At 40.6% G+C, this 14,105-nt stretch overlaps 1 protein-coding gene across 2 annotated transcripts in view; it reads left to right on the top strand.

Moving 5' to 3' along the window:
- The window catches only part of NSF (N-ethylmaleimide sensitive factor, vesicle fusing ATPase), an 81,977-nt gene that overhangs the window by 50,486 nt on the left and 17,386 nt on the right, over nt 1-14,105 (top strand). For both annotated transcript variants that reach the window (XM_075036146.1, XM_075036147.1), the window contains exons 12-17: nt 2,036-2,223; nt 7,785-7,880; nt 8,473-8,629; nt 9,779-9,912; nt 11,139-11,205; nt 11,401-11,480. In XM_075036146.1, coding sequence (XP_074892247.1) covers nt 2,036-2,223; nt 7,785-7,880; nt 8,473-8,629; nt 9,779-9,912; nt 11,139-11,205; nt 11,401-11,480 — 722 coding nt within the window. The remainder of the gene's footprint in view (nt 1-2,035; nt 2,224-7,784; nt 7,881-8,472; nt 8,630-9,778; nt 9,913-11,138; nt 11,206-11,400; nt 11,481-14,105) is intronic.

The raw sequence follows: 14,105 nt of genomic DNA, 5'->3' as shown, positions 1-14,105 counted from the left end.
GATGACTACTGAGGCAGCCGCAGAGGTAACCTGGGCAGGGAGCTGATGCTAATGCTCCAGAGTTAATGCTGTCCTTGAGTACTGCAGGAAACAGTTTATATCAGGCATTACTGTGCATGTAGCTCATGCAAGATGTGAGGACTAGAGAGACAACTAGAGCACTAGCTGGGGTTTAAAAACTTGTGGCACAGACAGCATGGATGGTTTAAAATGTGCCAGAGACTGAAGAGACTAAGATATTTGTTAGATGCAGGAAAAAATACTGAAAGAGACTTGTGCCTGTTCCTGGTATAATCCAAAAAAAAAAAAGGAAAATTGGAAGCATATAGAAGTGTGTAGTAGTACATAGAGAATTATTAGAAGTCAGGCTGATGAATAGTAATGAGAGAGAATTAGCATTGGCAAAACCCATAGCCAGATACAGTCTTTAGAAATTAACACAACTACAAGGAATTGAAGGAAAGATTCAATAAAGAAAGTGTACTTTAGGGACAAAGAAATGTAGCCACAATGACAGTTGCCTTTGAACAATTTTGTACTTGAAAACACATGACTAATAGCAACTGTTATTAGTAAACATAGGTGAGATTGCTTGTATTGCAGGTGTAGTACCTGCATCTTTAGTTGACAAAAATTAATTAAATTAAATAAATTCCAAGGACTGAGCAATGCATCCCTAGAATAAATTATCAGTTGATAAGGACTGAACACTGCTGGGGACTATGCACATTTTAAAATGTCTTTTCACATACCCTCAGTACAAATACTAATCAGTGCAAATTATCAGATCCTTGTAATAAAAGCTGTGAAGGTCGGCTGGAAAGTGAGCTAAACAGCAGCATGGTTTTACCAAGATGATGATGTACCAGACTGACTTGTTATGCTTTCTTTTAAGAAAAGGCTTTTCTGTATCTTCCATTGTATGCATTTCAGAAGGGACTTGCTAAGGTGCAAACTGGGAAATTATCACCTCAATTGGAGAAAATGAAAATTTTATGAGAATGGTATGGGCCAGGTGAAGACTGAAGTCAAGACCCTGAATTTTAGGGGAGTGAAGTTTCAGTTGATTAAGTAATTAGTGGATGGGACCCCCTGGGAGACTGCCCTGAGGGATAAAGGAGCAGAACAGAGCTGGCAGCTCTTTAAGGACATTTTTCTTAGCACGCAAGACCCCACACAAGAAAGCACAAGAAAGACATGGACCTGTTAGAGTAGCTCCAGAGGAGGCACAGAAATGGTCAGAGGGCTGGAATACCTCTCCTGTGAACAGAGCCTGAGAGAGTTTGGGTTGTTCAGCCCAGAGAAGAGGAGGCTCCAGGGAGGCCTTCCTGCGCCTGTTCAATACTTAAAGGGAGCTTATAAGAATGACAGAGAAAGACTTTACTAGGGCCTGTCTTGACAGGACAAGGGACAATGGTTTTAAACTGAAAGAGGGCAGGTTTAGATTGAATATAAGGAAGAAATGTTTTATGATAAGGGTAGTGAGGCACTGGACCAGGTTACCCAGAGAAGCCGTGGATGCCCCATCATTGGAAGTGTTCAAAGTCAGGTTGGACAGGGCTTTGAGCAACCTGATTTAGTGGCAGATGTCCCTGCCCATGGCAGCAGGGGGTGGATTAGATCTTTAAAGTTCCCTTCCAACCTGAACTATTCTTTGGTTTTATGGTTCTGTGATAATTGCAAGATGGCAATTGGGTTTAGGGATGCCAAGGGACTGACCAGATTGCCTTTGTCTAAAGTGAATTCCTGGTGTGGAAGCCTAAGAGCAACCAACTTGAAGCAACCCCGAGGAAAGAAACTAAACCTTATGCTTTTTCTCTCTGTGATGGTGGTGATGCTAATCAGTTTGCCAAGGGCAATTAGTGTAATTGAATATTCTCAAACAAAAAGCATTGTCAAATATTCTACTCATAAGAATGAATTGCTCATGGTGAGAAAGAGCCTTTGGAATTAGGACCACTGAGGAGAGGGAAAGGCTTTGCTGCAGTTGCTGTGCCGAGGCACTGATTGACATGCTTTCTGTTTAAAATGTCAGGCTTGCCGGACGAGAAAGGTCGATTTCAGATTCTTCATATCCACACAGTACGGATGCGGGAACACCAGCTGCTGGCTGAAGATGTGGACATTGCAGAACTGGCAGTTGAGACTAAAAACTTCAGTGGTGCTGAATTAGAAGGTTTAGTTCGAGCTGCTCAGTCTACTGCTATGAACAGACACATTAAGGTCAGTCCTGTCATCTCTCACTGTGGCAAAAAAAGGAAGATCATTACATTTGGAATCTTTTCTTGAATGTTTACTTTCAAATGGGTAATGGCATCTCAGCATATCTTGGGAGATGAAATTCATATGGACGCCACCTTTTCACTGTGCTTTTACATGGTTCTGAATTACCTCTTTCATCTCCTGACCTCCAAGTTGCTCTTGCATAGCTCAGTGGGAATGGAAAGTGATTGTTCGTAAATGTATTTTGATAAAAACTGAAAGGAAGGTCTTGAGCTCGGTTTATGGGGTGGAGCCAGGAGACAAGAGTTGGAATTGAGAACAGCCAGTCATATGGGAGGGATCTCTGCTGGAGCCTGTGCAGCTCAGTGTATTCATAAATGATCTGCAAAGAGAGGAGAGAAGCGAGATTGCAAACTCATAGCTGTTTTGTGGCCATGAAGATGAAGGCCACCTATGGAAAACTGCAGAAGGCATTTGAAATAATGCAAGTGCACAAGATGTAGTCAGTGAATTTAAGTGTACATTGGGGGGACAAAATTCAAAAAGATATAGGCAGTGATAGGGACTGACCTGACCATTATTTGGGGTCGAGTTCTTGGAGTTATAATGATCTTGAAATATCAGCTCAGTCCTTATCAGTGAAAAAAGCAAGTGCAACTTTAGAATTTACTAGAAGAGGTATGCAGAGCAAAAGTAAGGCTGTGATTATGTCATGGATAAAATCCCTGGTATATTTGAATCTGTGCAGTCCTGGGAAACCCACCTTGGAAAGGTTATGGTAGAACTAGGATTTGGAAAGGCAGCTGGGAAGCTCAGAGGTATAGGAGGGTTTTCACTGGAAGAATGGTTAGACTAGGATTTCTCAGCCTGAAAAAAATACAGTGAAGGGTTATGAAAAGTATGTGAAAACATGCGTACTGGAATCAGTGAATGGGGAATGACTGTTTACTCTTTCCTAATACAAGAACTCAGAGAACAGCAAACGGTACCAGCCATGGCCATGATCGAAGCAAAGAAAAGGAGATATGCATTGTGTGAAGAAGTATTTAAGCTGTGGAAAGAATCATTTGCTCCAAGATGTTGCTGATGCTAAAATCTTGGTTGAATTCAGAAGGGGCTTGTAAAACATCTTCCATTTCAAATAAAAACTCACTTGACAGTCTCAGTGTCCATAGAGACTTGTAATGTTCTCAGCTCCCTCCATCCAGAGGAACATTGCCTTGTTTTCCCAATGTTTCCTGATTATGGGAGGTCAGTGTATCTTTAACTAGAAGGGAGTTAAAGACCATGAAATGTCAGGTTATATTAATCCAGATGCAAAACACAGTATTCGATGGTGTTGAAATATGAGATGATTAGTTTGTGAAGAAGGAGGCTGAAAGGCACAGCCCCTTTGCTCTAGTGGCCAAGAACTGGTGTGAATTACTGCAGAGAAAAGGCTTTGACATTAATTCCACAGCACTGGTGTATTTTAAGTAAAAAGTCTGTTCAGCCTTGAATATGAGGAAAGCAAATCATGCTTTCATTTAAGCGAGAGAAATCATTTTGTTGCTTAGACATTCGTATCTCTTGGGAGCACTCTTTTTAAAGGAAAAATGGCTCTTTCTGCTAATTTTTCTTGTATAGCCATAATACTTGAAAAGTTATTGTTTCCTATAGCAAAAACCTACAAACATCAACAGTTTCTCATTTTCTTGTGTTCTGTCTCAAAAAAAAAATCAGCACCTCTGGAGGTATTTTCATCCTTTCGCAGGCAAAACATTTTCCTTAAATAATTAATTTTGCTCATAGTTAATGTTTTTTCAATGCTTGAATTTTGGGTGAGTTTGAGGACCATTAGTGTTTTGATATATTTGCTGTTGTGCCAAAATGTCACAGTGGGAGAAGAGAAAATGGTAATGCGTAAATGCAAAAGAGCAGTCCCCTCCTCTAGGTTGGTATGTGATTGACATCTTAATAATATATGTATGTATATTCCAAATGCGAAGCAGCCATGCTTTGTTTTTCTTTTCAAACACTTTGACGTAGTATTTTTGGATAATCTTATTGTTTATTCTGAAGATGTCTGCAGCCAAATGATGCACTAAGGTATTTTATTCTCTCCTACAAGTACTGCTAAATTTAAAATATACATCATAGGCCTGACCTAGTTTTCAGAAGCACCTACAAGAAGCAAGAGCACACATTGAAAATCAAGGGGCATTATTATTCTGAATCATTTAAACTCTTCTGATAATCTCTCAAAGTGTGTGTGTGTGTTAAAAATTAAAATGTATAACTCATTAAAGGCTAGGAAAGAAAGAACTCCTCCTGTTTTTAAGTGTACAAACAACTTCAGGAATATATTAAGTGTTTCAAGTACCTTCACTTCCCTCTGCAAAGTAGAAGAGTGATCAACTCAAAGTACAGACTAAAGATCCACTAGGTTGATACATTTGGCATCCTTTATTTCTGCTTGGTGGGTGTTTTTGTGAGAAGGGACTCTTTCATTTCAGCCATCCTCTGGTTATAGTTATTTGTTTGGCACAATGTTATTGGCCAGTCTGGGTTCCTGAGGTTGCTGTTTAGAGGCTGCATGTGCTACTCTACAAGACAGGCATAATGTGATTATTTTTATTATTATTTTTTCCTTCCCATGCTCAAGCGTACTCCTTGTTCTTGTAGATCATCCTGGTCAGAAGAGGATGTCTCAGACATGTCTTTGAGGGTTAAAGTTACTTGACTTGTCCATCACCTTGGTCTTAAGCAAAGGTGATAGAGGTTGCTATGCCTTCCAAGAAACCCTTTGAAATCCCAAATTTTTACTTCCTGAGCTATCAGATCAGGTAGGGCTACTATAGTCTCAGGTAGAAGCAGCTGGTGTAGTAAGACTTGGGTAACTTTCAATTAAAATTATATTTGTTTTGGAATCTAGAGAAATTTGTTATGGTATAATTGGGAAATTCAGAAATTATCAAAAGTCTTTCAAGGCTGCACTTTAGTGGAAAAGAATGAAGATCTTTTGCCTTCTCTCTATGCTACTTACAAAATAGGCTTCTGCCTTACCACTTAACAGTTAGATGAATTGCTTTTCACAGATCAGCTTCTGCCCCCTCATGTAACTAATCCTTTTTCTGATATATCGAACTCCACTCGGGATCCTCAGCAGACTGTAATCATAGGATTAGTATGCAATAGCCAGGTTTTGTATGCCATTGAGTGGAAAAGGTGAGCATTGGACATTGTCCACCTGGATTTCTCCAATGCTTTTGATGTGTTTTTCCACAACCTCCTCCTAGAGAAACTGATGTGTAATGGTCTAGACAAGTGGTGGGTGGGGAACTGACTGACAGCCTGCACCCTGAGGGTGGTGGTAAATAGCTCCTGTTCAAATTGGCAACCTGTCACAAGTGGGGTCCCCCAGGGATCGATATTGGGCCCAACACTGTTTAATTTCTTCATAAGTGATCCGGATGATGGGATCAAGTGTACCCTGATAAGTTTGCTGATGGTACCAAACTGAGTGGGGAAGTAGACACTTTGGAAGGGAGAACCACCCTGAAGGAAGACCTGGATAGGTGGGAAGAGTGGGCTAACAAGACCCTTATGAAGTTCAGCAAGGACAATTGTAAGGTCTTGCACGTGGGAAAACATAATCCAGGAGTGCAGCACAGGCTGGGATCTACCTGGCTTGGAGCAGCTCTGTGGAAAGGAACCTGGGGGTCCTGGTGCACAACAAGCTCAATATGGGTGAACAGTGCGCTGCTGTGGCAAAAAAAGCCAACAGGATGCTGGGTTGCATCAACAAGGGCATCACCAGCAGAGATAAAGAAGTCATTATCCCACTCCACTCAGTGTTTGTCAGGCCACACCTGGAATACTGTGTACAGTATTGGTCCCCAGTATGTATAAAAGCTGTGGACAGGCTGGAGAGGGTCCAGAGAAGGGCCACAAAGATGATCAAAGGACTGGGAAGCCTGCCATATGAGGAAAGGCTGAGAGAACTGGGTTTGTTTCAGCTTTGATAAAAGAAGGCCTAGGGAATACCTTAGCACCGTGTTCCGGTATTTAAAGGGTGGCTACAAAGAAGGTGGAGACTCCCTTTTTACAAGGAGTCACATGGAAAAGATAAGGGGTAATTGTTATAAGTTACTTCTGGGGAGATTCCAACTGGGCACAAGGAAGATTTTTCACAATGAGAACAATCAGCCATCGGAATAATCTCTCCAGGGTAGTGGTGGATTCCCCAACATTGGACGCTTTTAAGATTCGGCTGGACAGGGTGCTGGGCCATCTTGTCTAGATGTGGCTTTTGCCAAGAAAGATTGGACCAGATGATCCTTGAGAGTCCCTTCCAACCTGGTATTCTATGATTCCATGATTAAATCAATTTAATTCCTGGTTGCTGCCTGAGGCAATCAATGTACTAGCAGGTCTACAAATAGTCCTAGTAAATGGAGCCACTCCATATTGTGGAGCTGCAGCTATACTCAGTAATACATCTACAGCTGGCTTTGAAGTCTACAGACATCTGAATAAAGTCTTCAGCTTTAAAGGCTACTCTCAAGTTGTTTTCAAGAATTAAAAACTTCTACTGGCTCCAGAGTGAGCAGCTTTGGGCCACCTCCTAGTGGTATGTCTAGTTGTGATTGAGAAATTATTTACAAGATAAGATTGCAGTAGTGCTGTCTCTACTGTGTGTTTGCTTCCAGTCTTTAGCTTTTAAGTGTTGCTGGACGGTTTGGGAATGGCAGAAGGGAAAAAGGTGATGCTTTTCATATAGAAAGGAGTCCACTATGAGCTGAGCTAACTGCAGGTTATTTATTCCAAGTAATACTGATAGTGCTGCCCTGGGAAGATTCATGGCTTTCATAGAACTGAAGCAAATGAAGACAAAGCAGAAAGAAAACTAGTATTTACCAATGCCCTTAAAGACTTTCTTGTATGGAGAGGAAAGTGCATGGTTTGAATAGAAAGCTAAAACCTTCTGAAATAGAGGTGTGTGAATAACTCTTATTTTTGGCTTAGTTGCCAAAGATGATGTGAACTAGATTCAGAGTTGGGTTAAGCCAAACTTTAATTTGTCTTTCTGAAAAAAGTCATGCAATGAATGAGGCTTCCCCTTCCCATGCAGCACCCAGAAAGCATAATGAAGATTTTTTTCTACAGCCTCTAAATAGAAAGAGTAGTTCCTTACTCTAAAGGGAACTTACATAACTCCAGTAACCTTTAGAAATTAGGTGAAATAAGTCCCACACTGGGCACTAGCCTGAGCCTCACTGATATTTGGTTTATGTAGTCAAGGTAGTACAGCAGCAAGGATGGTGCAGATGTTCCATCTTGTTCTTAGCTGGGGTGGCTTCTCTGAAATGTGAGGTCATGGCCATACTCTTCACTTCAGCTTTCCACCCAGTGGAGTGGAGCAGCTGTTGCTTAATGACTTTCTGGGGCTGGCATATGATGTCGTTCTGTGAAGGTGATGATTGCTCCAGTGGTTGGATCTGTGGACGGAAGTTGGAAGGGGATGGAAGGGGTTGTATGCGGTGCTGCTGTACTTCAGTGTCTTTTATTGCCTTTATTAGGCCAGCAACAAAGTGGAAGTGGATATGGAGAAGGCAGAGAGCTTGCGTGTGACAAGAGGAGACTTCTTTGCATCATTGGAGAATGATATCAAACCAGTAAGTAGGCATTATGTAACTCCTGTAATAGTCACCCAGTACAGTTAATGACATGAGATAGCAACTTCCTTCTGTGATCAGACATGCAGTGGTGCACCATGGGCTGACATACTGTGTCCTGTGTTGTAGGAATTAAAGTAGGGAGCCTCCTTCTGCCTGCATTGCTAAGGCTCTGTTTTGTACCTTCTGTTGCATGCAAGAATCATAAGAAGAAATAGAACAAATAAAAAGAGCAACTTGGAATTTCTTCTCGTTTGTTGTATGTACACTCTGCATTTTAGGCTACTTCAGTTAATGAATGACAGCTTTAATATGGACTGGAGGAAGAGGTTTAAGCCTTGTTTTTGAGAATCGTCTTTAAATGGTGTGGATTCAGAACCCATTGGCCACTTGCACTGATCAGAATTTGTTTTGAGGGTATATGAAATATGAGGGTACATGTCACCAATGGGTCTTCCAGTACTGACTGTCTCACTTAAGCATTTTCCAGAGTCTTGGTCCTGGTCACTTTGGTGATATTTAATTGTTTCATGTTTTTCTGATGTAATGCAAAATTTCTCGCTAAAATACATGTTCCTCTCTGTTAATACAGGCGTTTGGAACCAACCAGGAAGACTATGCAAGCTACATCATGAATGGTATTATTAAGTGGGGTGATCCAGTAACAAGGGTATTGGATGATGGGGAGCTGCTTGTTCAACAAACTAAGAACAGCGACCGCACTCCCTTGGTTAGCGTTCTTCTAGAAGGTAAATTTAAGAAAAAAAAAAAAATATAAAAAACCCCAAGTGACTTCTGTAAACTATTCCTATCAGTTACCAAGTGGTCATCTGTTACATCCTGCAACTGTACATAAAAGTAACACATGGGGGGAAAACCAGAATTGCTCTCTTTCAGTTTACTTGGGTGAAATTGCTTTAGATATTAAAACTGGCTTCTCAGCCTGAGAGAAATCCTGTTCTTGGAACAACGGAGAACTGAATGTACCCAGTTAACCTAAATGTGGATGCTATACAGTGTGAACATCTCTAGCTGAGTTAGTTATCTAAATTCTCTTTGAAGTCATGGGAGAGCTCATCAGTGTAATTAGCTGAGTTCAGACAACAGTTTGCCTGACCACATTTAGATGTCTGCTGTTAGAGGTGGATTGCCCTCTGTCCAGACTGTTATTGACTATGAAGAGTCTAGGAAACTAGTTCCAATATCTATGTTACAGATATTGGAGTAGAATTTGTTATATAGTGCTTCCCTCTTTCTTTTCCTGAAGTAAAAAAATCTGGATTACCAGTATTGCTTTTAGCAGTCTGTAGCTTTGAAATTAACCTTGAATAGATTACTTGAATAATTCTGTGTGCTCGTGGCCAACATATCACTTGTATGCAATACCTTCTTGCACTCCAAATTGATTTGTATTGGGTGTATAGATTAAGAAGTGTCTTTTGTCTGTTAGAATTATTCTGATGTGAATTCAGGCAAATAACACATTGTCTTTGTCAATATTTACCTGGCATTCATGCTGTTGACTAATTTGCCACAGTACCTGCAGAAATCATATTTAGAAGGGGCATAAACATAGTTCAAGAACTTTCTCCAAAATACAAACACATGCTAACTTTGGTACAGTGGCCAGTCCTACAAAATGTGTAACGTCCTCTTTTGTGTTGGTTTCATGGCAAATCAGTCTGCATGTGCTCAAATACTTGCATTAATTTCCTTCATCTGGAGGACTGGATTGGACTAGGAGTTAGTGTGTTGCTTCTGCAAGTGGAAGAAAAGGTCAATTCAAAATGCAGATACCTCTGAATGAGATTATAAACATGCTTAAAATATCATCTGTGCTGAGCCTTACCAGAGCTGTTTTCTCTGGTTTTTTTCATTATGTTTATCCTTTGTTTCAGGTCCCCCCCACAGTGGGAAGACTGCTTTAGCAGCAAAAATAGCAGAAGAATCCAACTTTCCCTTTATCAAGATCTGTTCTCCTGATAAGATGATCGGATTTTCTGAAACGGCCAAGTGCCAAGCTATGAAGAAGGTACTTATGCATCCTACTCTTTTGCTTGATTACAATTCAATTCTATGTTCTCTAGTGAACGGAAAAGTGAATTACCCTAGTGGCTGTGTTTTCTGCTCTCTGTAGGTCCTAAATTCCTGTGCATATATTTATAAAGTTGAATGAATGTTTTTGTGGCACTGACACAAAGTGACTCAGGGAAAATTTCAAGGCTCTGTCCCAGTTGGGTCTGATACGTAGTCATGACTAACAGTGGAATGAAACACCTGATCTGTGATGAGCAGGTCTGGAGCTTCGTCTGCAAATGTGAAGGCAGGAGGGGCTTAGGGTTGCACTTGGAAAGAATAGATCCTGCCTGAATGAGACTAGGAACAGTTTTGAGGTGGTAATGTTTAGTTAAACAAGAGTTTTAACAGCTTGGGGAGCAGGGGGAATGCAAACAAGTTGAAAATCTTAAATCATTTCAAGTAGCCAGGTTGAAGGAAGGAGATTTCATTTACTGAAGCAAGCCAGCACTTATTCTTCTAGCTGAATGATACTGAATGAACCATGTAAGTGAAATGTTACTCTAAAAGCAGTTTGTTGCAGGATTGCATAGTTTCTAAGAGAAGTAATGTATTCATAGCTGGAAGCCCCATTTGTAATTTAGATTCAAAAAGGAGCTTTTTGGACTTCACTTGAATCAGCATATGCTGGAGATAGGCCTGCAGTACCACTGATGTCCTTAGTGCTACTTATTGTTCAAATCCAAAGCTTTGCAGGACACTGGTTTGCTGCTCTGTAAAGGGTGATGTGGAGGCTCAATCTATACCTGAGTAGGTCTGTTCTCCCTGGAGTATGCTGTTGTGAAAAGCAGCCAATATCCAGCCTGGGTAGAAAAGCTTCATAATTGCCTTACAATTGTGGGGGATTTGTGTGTGTGTTGTTATCTTATCAGTATTGCCCCAGCTCCAAAACACAGAGGAGTGGTGCTCTATTTTAATCCATTGTTTACAATTAAATGCAGGGCAGCTGCCTTTTTTTGCAAAGTGTATGGGGTAAACGAAGAAAACTGAGCTCTGAATTTGTTGAGATGGTAATGTTTTAAGTGCAGGTAGAGTCTAGTCTCTTGGTACTTATCTTCTTCATTCTCTGTTTATTCCTCTAAATACTGCTGTGTTTAGCTAAAAACACGTCAACAGGTCCTATCATGACTATTGTAGTTTTGCTGCTGAGATTTAACAATGAGTCATTTTGCTGTTTTTTAGATCTTTGATGATGCATACAAGTCCCAACTCAGCTGTGTTGTCGTGGACGACATTGAGAGACTTCTAGGTGAGTTAGGATGCTGAGAGAGAGCTATGTTGTCTGCTGTGCAGAAATATTGAAGTATTTGCAGTATTGAAATACTGCAAACTGGAAATGATCTGGAACCATTTACTTCAGGAACCTTGAACTTTTTTTTTATACAGTGAAGTGGCTTAAATGTGTATCTGCTTAGTGGGCATTAAAATGCATTTTTCATTTCAGATTATGTCCCAATTGGACCACGGTTCTCTAATCTGGTCTTGCAAGCCCTTCTTGTACTGCTAAAGAAGGCCCCCCCTCAGGTAAGAAAGTAATCGAGGGGTGGGATGCCCTATTCCTATAAATTTTGACAGTGGAGAGCTTTGTGTCTTGCTGATAGCTGCTGTGCTGCCAGTGGTATTAGTGCTATTGTCTCCGATTCAGTCAAGTTAATCCTAGCCTGCTGCTGTTCATTCAGTTAGACATTTCTAGGATAACCATAAAGGATTCAGCTTTAATTATCTAATTACTTAAGGCTGAATCTTCTGCAGTTAGCCATAAAAATACTGCTAAGGAAACAAGTTTAACCTTCATCATGTAAAACGTAAACGTGCAAGCTGTCTACTTTCTGATTAACTAAGGAACTGTTTAGTCCAAATCAATCCCTGGCTCAACCATGTGCTCCCTCCTTATTTAGAAATCAATTTCTAAGTAATGTATGATTGTGGATGTCAGGGTTTTAATTTGTTCTTAAATTGAAATTATCAGGTGTTAATTATGATGGGTGAGGAAAGCTTAAGATCTTACATCTTGTGCTGATCCTGTGTATTTGCACTTTCTGACTTGATGAGATTTAAGAACATCACAAGTGATAACATTTCTGAAGCTTGTGCTGAATGAGACAAGCAGGCAGGGACTCTTCTTTTTTGTTTGCCATTTCTCCTGTTGTTCACTGGAATTCTGCTCTGTGTGTGACAGTATCTGCACAAATAAATAACATACAGGAAAACCTTGAAAGTTAGTGTCAGGAAAAAGCAGAGAAGCACAGCCTGGATGAAGTAATTTTTTTTGTAATTTTTAATATCCTGGAAACAGTAACGTATGTGTAAGCATTGTTTTCATTAGAGAGTTTGGTAAAAAGACCTTTCAAATATAGAACTTTGAACTAAATTGTGATGCCACAGGCCCTGAAGTTCCCTTTGTGACTGTCAACCTGGGAGAAAAAAGATTTTTCCCACTGAGCTTTCTATGCCATGTGAAGTCTCTAATATAAAACTTGGATTCCGTTATCACATACGTTGGAACGGGAAGGTTGCCTGTACGCAACAGCATAACCATTTTTGATTGTCATAATCTCATGTAATCATTGACCCATTGCTAGTTTTTCCCACAGTACCAGGAAATGATTGTTCCCATAAATCAATAGGAGAAAACAGAACTTGATTTGGTTCAGTTGTCAAAGGAACTTAAAATATTAAATTGTCCATTTTATCATTGCATCCTCTGAATGTGTTTTGCTGCTTAGATGCACTTTTGTCAGCACTCGAGTCTCCCTGAAAGCAGGATGCAGGGCTTGAAGCTCTCAGATATTTGCCAAGTTTATGCATGTTGCTAGAGTTTTGTACTTTGCAATGTTTGAAATGCCCTTGAGGCTGGAAGACTTGGGGTTGACAGCCAATATTACGGTGACTTAAGCCATAAATTGTTGGAGGGTAGAGAGAGAGTTTTCTGAGGAAATGCCACTGTTTGATTGATGATGTGGGTTTTTTCTTTTTTTTAAGTGTCCACTGTTGGCTACTGTGGAAGTTAGGACATTGGATTAGACGGACCCTTTGGGCTGACCTAGTTTGGCAGTTCTGATGATAGGGTTTTTCCTAGCATGTTCATTGTGAGTTCCCTGTGATAGTCATGGCACGTGGGGATTTTTTTTCATTAAAAAAACCAAACCCACCAGTGTATAAGAGGTAGAGTTATGCAGGAAAAGGCCTTTTCTGCTGTGAATGTTTACTGTGAAAAAGATTGAATTTGGGCATAGAGACTCTCGGGGTTGTAAGGTCAAGTGGGGAAACCCACAAGGGAGATAATACTGCTGGTTAATCAATGCCTTTCCAAGTCCCCACTGAGATGACTATTTCCTTTGGGGAGCAATTTAATTGGAAGTAATGGCTGGTTTTCAGGGTGGGGGTTGTTGTAATTTGAGATGCAGATACATGCTTTAAATGTGCATGAATAGCATCAGTGGTACTAACCTGCTCCATGAGGTCAAACCAACACGAATTTCTGTGGGATTGGGATCATGGTTTAGGTTCATTCCTTGTAAAAATGGAGTATCCTGGGATGTGCCAGGCACGTCCCTGTGCTGAGAGAAATCGTTGGCAAGATGCTGGGGAGACAATACCCTGTTCTCCATTGCTATCAGATAGGCTTTTTACCGTTTCACTAGTCAGAGGAGCCTGAAATATAGAGTTGAATTTGAAGAGCTTAGAAACAGGAACGATGAAGCAGTTGAAGCCACAAGCAATGAGTGAGTGGGAAGCGGAGGGTGCGTTTCAGCAGCGCAGCTCTGCTGCTCCCATCTTTGTGGCCCAGATTATGTATTCACGCGGTGTTGTCACATCACTTGCAGAGAGTATACTTAATGTGCAAGCAGCTTCCTACAATTACTGTAGGCTACATGTGTAAGAGGAGCATTTCTGGGATGAAATCTTATTAATTATGCATTGAGGTATATGTCTCTGTTGAATTGGTGTATGAAAGCTGCCTCCCAGGCTCCCCTCTTCCTATTGAGGCTATATGATTTTAACGTGGTGTGGGAAGAGCAGATTCTTGAAGCTTCTGGTTTTCTGGGCTTTCTGCCTTGTTTGTACTTTGCAGAAGTTTTGAAAGTAAACATGTTAGACTTTAAAGAAACTAGAAACATCTCTGAGTTTGCTTTAAATTCCTGGTCA

The sequence above is a fragment of the Buteo buteo genome, chromosome 9 (genome assembly GCF_964188355.1).
Source record: "Buteo buteo chromosome 9, bButBut1.hap1.1, whole genome shotgun sequence".
Classification (NCBI taxonomy): Eukaryota; Metazoa; Chordata; class Aves; order Accipitriformes; family Accipitridae; genus Buteo; species Buteo buteo.
The sequence above is the reverse complement of the archived record's forward strand: the minus strand, read 5'-3'. Positions and strand labels throughout refer to the sequence as shown.